Source organism: Ictalurus punctatus, chromosome 27 (assembly GCF_001660625.3).
Source record: "Ictalurus punctatus breed USDA103 chromosome 27, Coco_2.0, whole genome shotgun sequence".
Lineage (NCBI taxonomy): Eukaryota > Metazoa > Chordata > Actinopteri > Siluriformes > Ictaluridae > Ictalurus > Ictalurus punctatus.
In genome coordinates, this window is record NC_030442.2 from 8,683,161 (window position 1) to 8,699,058 (window position 15,898).

Below are 15,898 nucleotides of genomic sequence, written 5' to 3' on the forward strand. Positions count from 1 at the left end.
TGGTGTAATATTTCATTTTGCCTCTGTGTGTGGTTGCGTTTGTCATTGTGTATGGGTGATTTTTATTTTCGTTAGAATGATCAGAAGCAGACAGATCCTGGAAGTTTGGAGAACCTTGTGCGGGATGAGCCAGATCGAGCGTTACCTCTGTCTGAATCAATTGGCGTTCAGCGTAAATCCCCTCTGACTCGAAACCGCAAGACTAGCTCCATGGAGGTAAATCTTCTCATCCTCATCTCTCCAATCTTCCATGCACATCCATCCTCATCTTTGTTAGTAGATGTACTTCTTAATATGTTTACTAAACACACGGCATGGGTTGTAGTCTGTTAAATCATAACATGTTTGTTATATCCATTTTTAGACGTTTATGAGATTGACATTTGAAGTACGTGCAATTTATGAATGACTACATTCCGGTGTAATAATTTATTTTATGTCACAAAATTCACCATTACAATTTGACGTATTATCTATAATAGGATGTGTGGTGCAGAAAGAAGAGAAAAAATAAATGAAACAATAGGAGCCGTTTTCATTACTTCAGGTGTGATACTGAAACATGGCAAAAGGAAATAAGATAACATACAACTTTAATATACACGCCAATACTGTTCTCTAGTATATATTAATACTATTAGTTATACTATTATATATTAATACTATTATTTATACAGTTGACAGATTAAAGTCACAATTCATTCTGAACCATTTATATCCTGTATGTATTCTTGTGTAGGTTCTGTCAGAGACTTCGTCCTCTAAAGCAGCCAGCTATCGCCTTTTCCCCTCATGCTCGCGCCAGTCTCCAGAGATGAAGCAGAGTGGATTAGGTTGGTATCATGTGTCTGTCCTTCTCAGTTGTCCCAGCTGCCCCACCTCTTTCTCCCTTTCTCTTTAAAAAGTTTCTGACTCACCACCCCCTCAATGACCTCTACATTTAGGTCAGAAAAGTCATGTCAATTCCCTTAATAGTGTACAGAACTAAAAGATCAGTTTAGACTCCAGTTCTGGGAAATGGCTGTCATTTTATCGTTCATGTAATTGATCTATTGTGCGTACAGCAATTTTTTTACTGTATTGTTTTCACCTTGGGGACAGAAAACCGACAGTTAAGGTTTTTTAGTTTTGATGTAAACAACTGGTTGGAAATGACATTCACACTGCAGGGCTATATTAATTAATGCAGTATTTTAACACATTGGCCATGAGATTAACATGAATAGTTCATCAAAAGTTAAAAGTTAATACCATTATTGATTTTATATACTGACATTGTGTGGTGTCATGTATGTAATTTTTCAACCAGGTTAACAAAATAATGGCATGTAGTATAAAATGTGTAACTATGCACGCTATAGTATGCTCATGAATTATTAATAGTAATGATCATTCATAAAAAATGATTCATTTGCCTTCAGGTTCATAAAGCCTTGATATTGATGATCGTTTATTAAACACAGCTTAAGCCTACCAATCACAGGTTGACTGGTAGTGTATTTAACCTGTGACTTATTTGCCCACGTATGTTCTCATGTATTTTATCTAAATCTGAATAACAGCATGTGTGTGTAGTGATGACTAACTGACATGGTTCTCTAACCCTCCTCCTCAGGCTCTCAGTGTGCAGGTCTCTTCAGCACCACTGTCCTTGGTGGGTCCTCTAGTGCCCCCAATCTTCAGGATTATGCCCGCACACACCGCAAAAAATTCTCCTCTGGCAATTTGTCCTATAAAGATGGTATGTGCTCATAGAAGCTGTTCTGATTTCTTCCTAATATCCAGAAAGAGAATTCAGAGGTTAGGACGTGTATTTCAGGGCCCATGCTGAAGGGTTCTTAGAAATGAGAATGTTTAAGGGTTTTGTATTTTTAATATTGTCCTTTGTTTAATATTGTGCAGCTCATAGAATATGTACCGCTACCATTCACTGTCTTTCACCATGTTTATGTCTTTCCTTCAAACAGCATTGTTTTGTTTCATTTTTGCTTCATGTTCTTTTGAGTTAGTGGAATATTCCACTTAGCTTCATCTCCATCCAGTCTGTCAGTAGTGATTATTACAGACAAGAATCGTGACTGCCCTGTATTGAGAAAATAACAGAAAATTATTTTATCCAAATGCACTAGAAGTGGGTTTTGGATAAAGAGGTTTTTTTCAGTGGACTATAAAAAAAAAATAGTCATTTTAATAGCAATACCATACTTACCTGAATAACTAGCAGCTATTATATTATACCTGTTCTATCTAACACCATTTAAAACATATATAAAATATCTATATATATATATATATATCTATAAATCTGCCTTGAAGACAGATTTTCTTTAATATGTGTCTACAGATAAAATGAAAGTCAGTCATAATTGTTCGCTCTATTTAGACAGTTTTGCTTTTAGAGAGATAGTCCTCTATAGAGGCAACGACTTGGATACCCTTCCAGAACATTCCTATATGTTGAGAACATTTTTGTCCACAAGGTGGCAATGTGACATGAGACGCTTTTCTCTCCACTGCCATTTTATAAGCAAGGGGTTACATGGTCTAGAATTATTGTAACTATAATGTCTGTGCGTTCATCTGTCCCATGTCCACAGTGATGTTCATTCCAGTCTGTGGTGATCCTATATTCAAATGTGAACCTGTGTGTGGTGTGGTGTCCGTGTATATGATCTTTGTCCTCTTGTTTTCACTGTAATCTAGAGCAGTGTCCTCTGAAGATATCAAAGGTAGTGTTACGGTTTGTGTGTGTGTGTGTGTGTGTGTCTGTGTGAGTGTGATTGTGAGTGTGATTGTAAAGGTTAAAATGATCTCAGTCTTTTTTAATAAGAGAGCTGAGTGGGCTGTAAAATGTAGGAAGTGTCGGCAGCTAAAATGCTTTACATGCGAGTAAAAGTTAGCGATAATGTGGGGTGGGATTACAGCAATCTCTGGATCCATTTATGAAAGCTTGTCTTCTATGATCAGAAAAAGTATATGGACTGCAGTGTTCTATGTCGAATCATAACGAACACTGTGCTAAAAGCTGCTTTTCTTGCTTACCCTCAGTGACTCTCTAACTGTGTCTTGCTGTAGGTTTTACAGTAGCATAGAGCCCCTCAGTGAACTCCAGCTCTGTTCTCCCTAATGTCCTCTGAATGTCTCACACCTTCAGCACTGTATAACCCAGACAGTCCCCTTATCCTCTACAGGTGTACTTCAAAAGATGGTAACACCAGTGACCTTTTTTATTTCCTCAGAGTTGTTGTCTATGCCGGCAGTAAAGCGATTTTCTGTGTCGTTTGCAAAGCATCCGACTAATGGTATGTCTGCTTCTCTTCAAGTATATTTCACCTTTCTCCACCTTCCTTGTCTTGCATGCCTTTTGGGAAAAAAAAAAGTTACTTAATCTCTTTAGTGTTGAACTTAATTTCAGTTTAACATGGTCACTGCTGTATTCCCTCCATCTCCACCAGTTTCTCAGTCTCGGTCCACCCATTCATTTGGACTCTCGCTCTAACACCACTCTCACATTCTGTTTATAACACCCTGCATAAGTCTTTCACTCTTACCCAATGATCTCAGTGCTGATACATTTATGATTTATTTTTTTTATTTTTTTATACAACAGTATAATTGGTTTCTTGGGATATGTAAAAGTGCTGGAGGTGTGTGTGTATGTGTGTGTGTGTGTGTGTGTGTGTGTGTGTGTGTGTGTGTTGCTTTAATGAACCACAGTTGGCCTATGACATTTACCCTATTAGCATATTTAGTTTCTCACAGATTAAGCATTTGTTGTGATATTGTCCACTACACATATGAGCCACCGTACAAGGTGAGCACAAACGTGACCGGTATGCTTACCATTTTTTTCTATTGGATATCATATGAGGAATATGATTTGTATGTGGAATATAAATTGGGGAATATGACTTCCAGAAGTGTATCTCTGCTGATGTATCATAGTCCTTCCCACAGAACACTCATGGTTATTACGTTAATAATCATGGTGAAATATTATATTGTTGCAGTTTGGAAGCCCTTTTTCAAGCTACGTTAGTCTGAAGCTAGTATTCTGCCTTTAAAATTGTTAATAGGGGAAAGGTTAGCCTGTTATTTCTTTCTCCAGATCACTGTTGATTTTGATATATTTATTAATATCATGCAACTGAATATTGATGTATAATACTGAACATCCTTAAGTAATGTTGTTCACATTAATATTGCCAGTGCAATACGCTATATTTGTTTGGCAATCATTGACCATAATTACCCATTTGTGCTTAATTATGTTTAACTAGTGAGTGTTTATACCTTGGCCACTGAAATACTAATTTCTGATTGGCAGGTGTGGCATAGGGTCACATTAAGTAAATCTCATCCAACAGTAAATAGACTCGTCGTGTAAGATTTTAGCCATGTAGCTATGGCAACAAGCATAAATGACAGCTTTCGATATCTGTACGTTTATGCTTCCTTATTGCTGGTGCTTAATGAAAATAACAAAAATAGATGACAGGCAAAGAATTTAATCAGCTTTACTGTTTGGATAGCATCAAATATGGAAGAAGTGATAACCGGCTGAATTAGTGTTAAAGATGCAAAAATAGGTCCGTTCTAAATCTGGTCATGCAAATGTTTTTATACATGCTATAAGCATTGTGCTATATATTGATATATATAATCTACTCATCATATACTCATCATTTTGCCTATAGGTGGGCCAGTATGTTTCATATACAGTTTTCAGTATATCTTGGATTTATAATGGTAAGGTGTTAGGAGTGTAATCGTTTAATGCATTAATTGATTTGGGGAAAAAATAAATCCTAAAAAATCGACTCTACAGGAATGATTTAAGGATGTGAGTGATATGAGTGTGACTCAATGCTGTGTCGGCTCTTATATCTCTACAGTACCCTTAGCCTTACGCTGCTTTGTATCTATAGCGCATTTTAGGATGTGATTAAAGATGCAGCGTAGTGCTGCTGTACATTTCCCACACACTCTCTCTCTCTCTCTCTCACACACACACACACTCTCTCTCTCCCTCTCTCTCGCTCTCTCTCTCTCTCTCTCTCTTTCTCTTTCACACACACACACACACACACACACACCGCATGCCACACAGTCCTTCTGAAGTAGGTTGTGAACTCAAACAGTATAAACACTACATGTATATGATTTTACTTACCTAATACAGCGTAACAGTCCAATACCGAGTATCAACATAAACGTTGGATCGATATCAGTTCGGATTTGACACGTTTTCTGATTTTATCCTCTTATGCTGTGAACGCATCCTAACTGACACGATACAGATCTTGCACATGATTGTAAGACAACTTGTCTTATATCATGCCTTTATGTCTGCCATGATTTTCTTAGTAACAGAAGCTTTCACAGAGTCTGGTTATGGTCAGGATGTTTGGACTGAATCAGTGTCAGCTGATATCAGAGCTTTCTGTATATCAGAATAATATTAAGGTTCCATGACATTATGACTATTTGTAGGAGTGGTGTGTCTGACACTGTTTGTTAGTTTTGCATGTTTGTCTGGTGAGATGTCGGCAGTTACAAATGAAGACACATACAGTACTGTGCAGTAGTCTTAGGCACATGCTTCGAACGTAATAAAATTAAATGTTTCTACATTTAAAACTATATATATATATATATATATATATATATATATATATATATATATATATATATATATATATATATATATATATATATATATAAACAGAAATAAATTAAACAAAGTCGATATTTGGTGTTTCGACCATTTGCTTTAAAAAAATGTATTGGTAGTCTTGGGTACAATTTGTGAAGTTTTGTACGGAAATGAGCCGTAAGTTTTATTGCGCATCTTGCAGAACCAGCCAAGGTTCTTCTGGAGACGTTGACTGTCGCACTTGCTTCTTACTTTTGCAGCAAAATCCAGCAGCTTTCATTATATTTTTTGTCTGAAAAGTGTCTCTTACATAACATGCTGCGTTCTTTGATGAAATACAGAAAAATGTTTGTAACATTTAATTTTGTGCTGGAAAACTGATGTTTGGGATTCTACAATGTTTTTGCACTGACTCAATAATGTATAGTCATAAAATAAAAATCTAAAAATAAAGTCATAAAATAAAAATCTATAACAAAGTTTGTACTAAAGCAAATAGGGTACCTAAGACTTCTGCACAGTACTGTATACCTATAGTTTTACGTCAATCTTTAAGTTTTGCCAGCAGTATAAAAATCAGTAATATTCGTCCACATATGTGATTTCGGTCCCATTAGTACTTCTGTGGAATTTCTAGCGATTGTCTGAGATCTGTTTAATAAAATGAATTGGTATCCGTTTGACCACGAGTTATTGGAATTTTTATTTGTATAGTGTCCTGGGAAAATCTTCACATGGTAAAATTTAGACTTTTCTGAACTGTGTTTCTCTTTTGCATGTATATCAACCACAACTAATGTTCCAGAATGTTAAATTCTGGTTACCGCCCAAAGTGAAAAAATTTGATTTTAAAGATTCCATTCCCACTGCAGCACAAGAGCATCGTGGACAGTCTGTAATTGATTAAAAAACCGTAAGTGATTAGTTTTGTCTGTTTTGCTATGGCACGTAACTATCCAACATCTTGATCAAAGTGATCTATGTGAGGAATTTGCTTAGTTTTAGACATTTTCGACCTCTTTAGTTAAACTATCACTGCATTTGTTAAATTACCCTAACCAACATTATCTATGCAGAAAAGCAATGCAGGAATAGTCCAAGCAAGATTAAAAATATTTTAAATCCATTTCCATGTCATTTTGGTGAAATATATTTATGGTTTCCTAAATTTGAGCTATCAAAGTATGTTATAGGCAGAAAAAAACCTACAGTATTTTGGCCAAAACTAGATTTTAGGTTTTTTTTTCCAGCAACCACCAACATCCAACATATCGTAGGACAAACTTTTTGTTAGTGGTTCTTTTGATTTTGATTTTTATCTACTTTGGGTAGCAGCTGGATTCAGTCATTTTAGATTTGCTGCAGCTAGTCTGAGTTATAACAATGTCTTACTTGCATTAGAAATGTGTTTATTTGAGCGAATTAAAGGACACACGCTGATGTTAGCCTCTGATGGTGGATAGTATTTTATTCTATGACAAATTTAGAATTCAGCTATGTTGATCAAATGCATCAGCAAGGTGAAACTGTCGCAAGAAGATGCATCACCTTGACCTTGCTGGAGGAGAGAGAATAAGCAATGTTATTTTGTTTAGGAATGTCATGGCTAAGTAATTGATGTCAATTGTAGGCTGACTTAAAAAATAATAATAATATTTTTGATCTCTAGGAATACAAATAGTGAATTTTCTTTCCTCTTCATGTCAGTTAAATATTTCATTTTGTTACATTGGTTCATAGTTCCTTGTGGTCCGTTGGCATATTGGGTTAATCCAGAGACTCCAGCATATATCTAATGACTTTTAGCTCCATATGGAGCCATTCTCCTGTTAAATAAAGGCAGTTAACTATGACAGACTACAACTTTGCTACAGTCTGCTTAGTTATGCACTTTGTGGTTTTGCTTGAGTATGTTTGGTCAGACAAAGGCTTGTTGTGTGAAGGTTTATACCCCTTTATACCCTTTTGCTCTTAATGCCCTTCTTGAATATATGCAGTTTTAAGACCAGTCCCTCTTCCAGGCTGTCATATTTTATCACATCAGCCCACTCCCACCCTCCTCCCTGCTCTTCCACGCTCTGCCTCTTCTTCTTCAGAGCCGCTGGAGGAACAGCAGGTAGCCCAGCTTCTCCGGGGCTTCTCCACAGACCCAAATATCCGCCACTCGCTCTTTCTGGACAGCACTCTGGCCCACCACCTTCACCAGTGCTACTACCACCTGCGCCTCTTCCGAAACTGGCTAATCTCCGGCCAGGACCCCTTAGAGTACCTATACGGTTAGCCCTGCTGCAACATAACGTGCCCTGGCCTGCCTTGCACTGTGCTGCACTTAAACTGGCGTGTCATTGCTACCCCAGCTTCGCCTTCCATACTGCTTGTGTTGGGCATGTGTAATGCTTGCTGTTTTTTGCTGTTCTTTTGCTTATGCCGCAAATGAGTAATGTATCCTAGTACAGTTTAAAAGCAGCAGTTATTGTCGTGATTAAGCTTTCAGACCTGGGTGGTGTTTGACTGAAGTGTCATTCTGATGAGTGCTGACTGTACAAAGTCTGCTGCATGTTGGTGGATTTGGAACTCAGCTACATTGAACGGTATGCAGATTTGTGTGTCTAAATGTTTGAGCAGGATCAAATGAGGCCCAGAGATTAAACACTATATCTCCTACACCTGCCAGATGATACTGACTGAAGTGAAGGCAGGAGAATCTGTTCCATTGGATATGGTTCTGTTCTACAATTGTAGATGCATTTACTCTAATGTGTTGAAGAAATATTTCAGTTAAAAATGATACTTACCCATTTTTCCACTTACCCAAAACATTGTCAGTTCTTCAGACTGTGTTTGGTATCTTACATTTGCTTTTTATTAGTTTTGCACTTGAGCTACAGGACTAATACTGATAAAAAGTAAAGGAAATATATCGCAACCAAAGTCTTGTCTACAGAAACAGTCTTGGACAACCATTAGCTATCCAAAGTGCCCTTGAGGAACCCTTTTTTCTATGTGGACTCTTTTCCTGGAAGGAAAGCCCTCTGTAGGATTATACATACAGTGGACATAAAAAATCTACATACCCCTGTTAAGATTGTTGTTTTTTGTGATGTAAAATAATATATGAAACCAATATAAACCATGTCAGATGCTCTTTTTCCACATTTTACACTTTTAATATATAGCGTCCTCCACTAATAAATTGAGACAGCTTATCACTCAAAATCAAGATCGCTTTTCAGTCAAGATCAATGTTTTGGACTTGCCCAGTCCAGCTCTAAATCCTATGGAAAACATCTGGAATGATCTGAAGAGAGTTGTGTAGATCAGATCGCTCAGGGATCTCAATGGGAGATTGCGATCAGGACCCTTGTGCTTTTTTTCTTCTTCTTTAATTCTCCTCCAAGCAAGAGTGGAATAAAATTGCTAGATCAAGAAGCTGGTAGACTCCTACCCCATAAAATTTTAAGCACTTAAATTTAGTTGGTTGCTATATCACAGTAAAGGTGGAAAAAAGATCAGATGTGATTGATATTGGTTTTTTTTTTTTTTTTTTTTTTTTTTTTACAAAAACCTGCCATTTTTACAGGGGTGCGTAGACTTTTTATATCCATTGTATCTTTAGAGGTTTCCTAAGAATTGTCAAATTGTCACATTCATCTTTCAAATTATACCATTAGGCTACAAAATAAAATAAAACACATTTTAAATAAACCCTGTTTATTTTTTATTATATTTCAAATAAACAGTTATAATATACTTTCAGATTTCTGCTATAATTCTGCCTTCAAATTTTGTTCCATCCTGCCTAAGAAGGACGGACAAATTGCTGAAAATATTGGTTAATATAGAGTGTCCCAAGCAGCTTTAGTGAGTCTTTGTGACACTAGTTAAGAAACAGATTTGAGGGGGTTTTTTAAGTATATATTTACAGAAAAGATTTTGGGAGAGATGGGCTTCCGTTACTGGTTGGTGTGATTTTGTTTTAACCTCGCTATTAATTCTGACTGTGTTTAATTAATCATCTACATAAACTAAGAGAAAGTCCATTTTGCTCTTGTTGTGGTTGATTTTATTTTTTTGTCATTTGGTAGCAACAGTAGATAACATGCTTTTATGGTAGCTACTACATGTAATGTTTAGAGAATTTCAGTAGATATAACGTGCTTGAATGTGTGTGATTAGTTAACACCATCTCTTCTGAGTTTGGAAATTTTGTGTGTGTGTTTGTGTGTGTGTCAGACATTGCCTGTGATTCTCTTACTAACCAGTATGTGGTGGAAATTTACGTGTGTGTGTGTGTGTGTGTGTGTGTGTGTGTGTGTGTGTGTGTGTGTGGTTGGTTTTTGTTCCTCACATACTGTGTCTCAACTCACACAGATTGCATTATGGGTATACTGTGTTCTCTTGTGTCTTTTCCGCTCTGTAGGATTTGAAGGCTGCTCCATGGTGCCCTCTATCTACCCGCTGGAGACACTGCACAACTCGCTCTCACTCAAACAGGTGGACAGGTTCCTGACAGCAGTGTGTGAGAACGCAGGCTACTCGCACACTAGAACCACTAGAGGTAGTGGATAATATCTACAATATTAGCATATTGTTCAATTAATCAGCTTTTGTGCTGCGGATGATTCATTGCTCACCCTATTAATTTGAAAGGTCGGTATGTTTAAACATGTCCGCTGTTCTCTGCAGCTCTCTCGGCTATGTTTGACTCTCAGAACCAGCCCTCGGTGGACTCGTATATTCCTCAGAGAGTGCTGTCGACCTCTGCGTCTCTACGCCAACGCTCCGAGCGTCCTCCCTGGTGTGAGTACCACACCACTGGGTCTCCTAACCTTCAAACACACCCATAATCTTCTCACAAACGGCTCTCTCAGTTGCACGTAAAGCCCCTGTCAACATTTTCCTAATTTACCTGATTACTTTTTTTAGATGAACTATTGACTGAAAAAACACAGTGGGTCATGCTGTTAATAAAAGATGTCAAGGGGTAATTATCAAAATAATCAAGGACAGGGTGATGTGATTTGAAGCACGTCCAAAGGTTTCTGTTATCTTGTGCATTATAGCAGTCATCCCAGCCTCTCTTATTTCTTTCTTGAAGATTTTTTCCCGCCTCTTTTGGCTGGTCCCATTTGGGGTCATATTTTGATTCTGGCAAAAGTTTTACACCAGATACTCTTCCTGATACAACCCTCCCCATTTTCCATGCTTGGGACTGGCTCGTGCAACCCTCCAGTGGCTGGGGTCGGCTCCCTAACTGGGAATTGAATCTGGCCCACAGCTATGATACCGCCACATGCTAGCCACTAGGCCACCAGGGGATCTCTTTTTTTCTTCTTCTTCTTCTTCTTTTTTTCTTGAAGATAATAAGACAAAAATGTTATATTAGTGAACAAAATGTAAAAGTGCAAATCCCTCCTGAAGTTTAAAAACTTCAAGTTACCTCAGACAGTTTTGAAGCACTGACACTGGATTCTCCTTACAAATATGCTAAATAAATGTCTTCAGTTTCAACAGTTATAAACTTTTGTTTAAGTGGAGTGCCCACTGAGCAAGTCCCAGCGTTAGCTGTTGCTATAGAAACAATAACATATTAGAATAAGCTTGGCCTGCAGCCAAAACAACTGTCAGAATCGTGCTGTTATGGGAAATTAATCAACATCTGACCAACCAAAGTCAGTGGTACAAGGATGAATAAATTCTAGTAAAGTATATCGATTTTTAATCTACTCTTTATAAGAAACTTAATATGTGACGGATTTTTACTGTCACAGACAATTCTTAGCCTAAAGTAATGTCGATCGAGGCTTTAATGACAACACAACGTAATCATCAGAATTAACCAGGTTTTATTGTGCATTATTAATTTTTTATGTAAAAAAGCTAATTTTTTCTGTTAAACCCCCTTCCACTCCAATTTTTGTTAAACAAAAATGAGTTGTTTCATTAGTAAGTAAGTTACCTTATGGAAGAAAAAGGCGTTATGATGAATTATGATTAGGAAATGTTAGAAGAGGAGTGACCTGTTAGGTTTTTATGTAGCAGCATGTGGTCTGTATTTGTTACTGTGGCTTACAGCTTTGATGTATTAGAATATTACAGGTTATTGTGTGTGTGTGTTTCTGTGCAGATAGCAGCGGTCCTTCCAGCACGGTGTCTAGCGCAGGTCCCTCGTCTCCCATCACGGCGGACACCTCTCCTCGTTTCAGCTTCAGTGAGAAAGCGGCTCTAACCCCGCAGAGCAGTGAGGAGATCCACTCGTCCTCACACGTTGCCAGCCAGCCTGCTCTTCCGTCCTCCGATCTTCCTGAAAGCCTTCCTTCTGACCCAAGTTTTGTCAATGACCCCCAACCCCAAAGCCCAGACAGACCCGGTGACGTCACCATGGACAGCACAGCATCTACAGACTCGCCGCTTCCAGACGGCCCAGAGTGCGTACAGGCCGAGGAGGCTCAGAGTACCACTGAAGCCGAAATAGACCCCAGTCCTCCCTGCTCTCCTCAAGTTGAACTCAGCATGACCTTGGAGTCCTTCTCTAACCTGCCTGGATCTGTGCCTGTGTCTGTGCCAGGGTCTTTACCCGTACTCCTGGAGTTGCGTGAGAGCAGTTCAGAGGCTGGCTCCAGTACCCAGACTCCCCTGAGCCCCGACGAGCCCCAAGAGTTCTTCAACACTCAGGAGACAGTGGAGGTAGGCTTGACATCAATTTTTTTGGTCTTTATTTGCCATTCGTTGCATAACATGGTACAAATGGCTAAAATAAACTGACATTGAACATTATGTGGTCATAATATGAGTTTGCATCTATTATTGGCACCAGAGCTTCCGCTAAGAAATTCTGGTGCCAGTCATCGTTCCAAGAAATGATAAAGTTTAACGGACAAACTGGGAAAAAATCCAGTCATCTCATTTCGGTGTTTATTTTGCACGGTAATGTTTTGGACTACGCATAGTTTATGCGATTGTGGGGGCGGGGGGTGGGGTCGAGCGTCAGCTGTGGATGGAGAGGCAACAGGTGATGCGTGATTCTGATCTGTGTTGGATTAGCACAAGTTTATTTGTGTGTGTTTGTTTGTGCTTTCCGTGCCTCCTGTAATGAGACAGACAGACAGACGACCAGCACAAAGGCGTACGTGTGTGTGTGTGCGTGCGTGTGTGTGTGGGTGGTTGAATGGATTGAATAATGCAAGCAAATCAGAGTACACTTTACAAGAGAAGCATGTGGGAAAAATATTTGTACAGAGACCTTACTTTGGTGTACGATTGCGAACGTACTTTGCCTAACGTATGTCTGCTTCATGATAATGTTTTTACTGGACATTTTGTTCAACAGGTTTTGAACTTATATTAAAAACTCAAGTAAACTACAATCAGTACAGCTACCGATATAGCTCAAAGTAGTTACGCTTCAAGAAATGTGTAAACACGTGACGCATGCCGGTGTCGAATTTTGCACTAGCAAGCACCATTCACATTTTCTTTGGAAAAAGTCAATTCTAGTTTTAAATTAGCATGCTGCCAGTACTATATAAATGGCACTTTGATTAACATGACCACGTTTCTGACACTGCGGTAATATGGGCATAAGAGGTGCTCAAAATTGAATGGAGACTAATTAAATTTGAATTGTAATCTTACTTTTTAATTATTATTTTTAAATTTTCCTTAAATTACATTCAGGTACTTACAACTACATTATAAATAACGGTTGTTAAAATTCTCCTATGACTCCATCCACATCTCGGGCAACTCCAAGGTTGAGAACCAGTGGTTAAAAAAAAAGAACTGAAACTGTATTGGCTTGTTAAATTTACTGTCCTTTTTTTTTTTTGCATTTGTTAAGAATTTATCCACAAAATAATGACACATCTATGTTTCATGCCATCCTGAGGTGGACGTGTGGAGGAGTGGCACACGGAGCCTCCCTCACCCCGGCACTCCTGTAGAGGTCGGCGCTCCACGTGCATCCGAGTCCTGAAGACGATCGCCCTCTAGACAACACAGCTTGCATGCTAATCCATGCTAACCCATTCTGGTGCCTCTGTGACTCTGTGCTGTACACCTACTGTAGGTCTCTAAATGCTTCCGGTCAGGAGGTAAAACAGTTGCCTGGTAAGACATTGTGGAAGTAGAGGCTGCATTTCCTGTTGTAGCCTCCTTCTGAAATTCTGCATGTCATTTGTTTCAGTGTGAAGTCTTAGCGCACATTTCAGAACTAACCGAACCACAGATTTCCCCATCGACTTGGTGTCACATTGAGAACTTTACCTGCCTGTGGCTGTCTGTTAATGTGGCTATACGTGCAATATAAATGGACAGTGACCAAGTGATCAACTCTGTAAAGTGCACTGAGTCCATGCTGTTTGGGTTTTTGTTTTGAGTATCTTTGCCATTTCCAACGGTAAAGCCACCTCTTTGTTTGTTGGATATTGGTATTAAATTACAGCAGCACCTAGTACTTTATTGATAAATCTGTATTCATGCAGTTGGCTGCTATTTTGCATACATTTGATAGGCCACATTTTATTGCACATTTACTTTTCTTACCTAATACACAGCGTGGACAAGAACAGAAGACTGATATTGTAGCCTACTGACGATTTTTATTTATTTCATTTTTTTTCTGCCAAAGCTTTCAATACCACAGTGATAACTTATTAAATGGTAAGGAACTACATATCTATGTACTATACATATATTTATCATTTAATGCAAAGCATATTTTTTAATATAGAAACATAAATGAATAAATTGTCTTATCTTTTATCAATTTTATATTTTTCTAAAAACATACAGTACCGCCACAGTTTTGACTAAGGAGTAAGCTCTTATCACAACAAGTTCAGGTTTATTTCCCCCAGGCTTTGTAGCTTTCAGCTCTTAAATTTAAAAAGAAACGAAAAGAAAGAAAATGCTCATTTTCTACCATAGACACTCGCTGTGCTCGCTTATCTCAGCCGACGTTTCTGACATTTTATTCGATTTGTTTTTACTGTACATACAAAGCTTACCGATGAAATAAAATCTTATTTAATGTCACTCAGTAAATATGCTGCTGCTCAGATGTTTGCACTGTAAAATGCTATATTGACTATTGACACAAGCAGATGAATAGTCACATAAAAGGAGGAATAGTGATTAAGTGCATTTCTTGTTGATTTGTATCTGAACTATAGATGATGCACATTAGTGTGGTGTATAAAATGTCTGACTTGAGCTTTTCTACTTTGACTGACCTATAGGTTTGTCTAATACTACTATTACACCATTGTATACAGAAACTGGGAAAATGTTTATTTGAAGTACTGACATTTCATTGTAGTAATTTCCACAGATGTAATGTATTATTACCCAGTGGGAGATTATTTTGAATTAAAGTTTATTTGTTTCATAATCGCTGACATATTAAATAATTTTAAGTACATTGTATTTGTAGTGCTGCTGGTGCTATGTTTGCAGTCCGCGTAGTCTTAATATATGTGTAATTTTCAGTGTTCCAGTAGAAGTCATAAAAAATGTTCTGAATAAAAGTTGATGTATGCTACTCTGTGCGTCTTTAATTACTGAGTGCCTTTTATAATGAAAATGGCAGATGGAGAGCATGATACTGTGTGTTTGTGTATAATAATGATCTTTGTGCAGGTTACAGCCTGAGAAGACTGAAGAGTAATGATCTATTAATTGTCATCCATGTCATAACAAAATGGAGTGCTGAGAGTAGCAGTGTGTAATGGTGTGCGATTCCTATAATGATGTCTGCAACCTTAGGTCAAGTGTTTTGTTTTGTTTTTTGGAGGGGGGAGGGGGGGTTCACAAAGAGAGGAAAAGATGTCCATATGCGAAATTCATAAATATATCATTAGTTCATAAATTGTTCAGCCTCAGTCAGCTGGAGTAATATAAAAATAAAAAATAGAGATGGCACTATATCGGTTTCTTAGCCCATACCAATACTGACTCCTTGAGCTGATATTGATGCCTGTCTGTTTGTTAAAAGCCAGTAGTTACTAAGCTTCATTTTTTTCTTTTAACTAAAGCTCTTCTTAGTTAAACTTATCATTGTAGTTACACTATATACGCCGAGGTTTGTGGCCATAACACTCGTATGTGGTTCTTCTCCAAACTGCTGCCACAAAGTTGGAAACACAATTGTATAGGATGTCTTTGTATACTGTAGCATCACAATTTCCCAGTGTATAATGAAGTATAAATATAATAAAATCAGTCAAGTCTCTTTATATAGTC

General features: G+C 37.9%; 1 protein-coding gene across 3 annotated transcripts in view; it reads left to right on the forward strand.

Moving 5' to 3' along the window:
- Positions 1-15,197, forward strand: part of ppip5k1a (diphosphoinositol pentakisphosphate kinase 1a) — a 37,955-nt gene extending 22,758 nt beyond the window's left edge. The window contains exons 24-31 of one of the 3 annotated variants that reach the window (XM_017458665.3): positions 76-216; positions 740-833; positions 1,616-1,741; positions 3,240-3,302; positions 10,077-10,214; positions 10,343-10,456; positions 11,784-12,343; positions 13,545-15,197. In XM_017458665.3, coding sequence (XP_017314154.1) covers positions 76-216; positions 740-833; positions 1,616-1,741; positions 3,240-3,302; positions 10,077-10,214; positions 10,343-10,456; positions 11,784-12,343; positions 13,545-13,631 — 1,323 coding nt within the window. In that variant the 3' untranslated portion in view covers positions 13,632-15,197. Of the gene's footprint in view, positions 1-75; positions 217-739; positions 834-1,615; positions 1,742-3,239; positions 3,303-7,752; positions 7,933-10,076; positions 10,215-10,342; positions 10,457-11,783; positions 12,344-13,544 lie in introns of all 3 variants that reach the window. The other 2 variants (XM_047151693.2, XM_017458668.3) reach the window with 2 other exon arrangements.
- Positions 15,198-15,898: the final 701 nt, after the last annotated feature.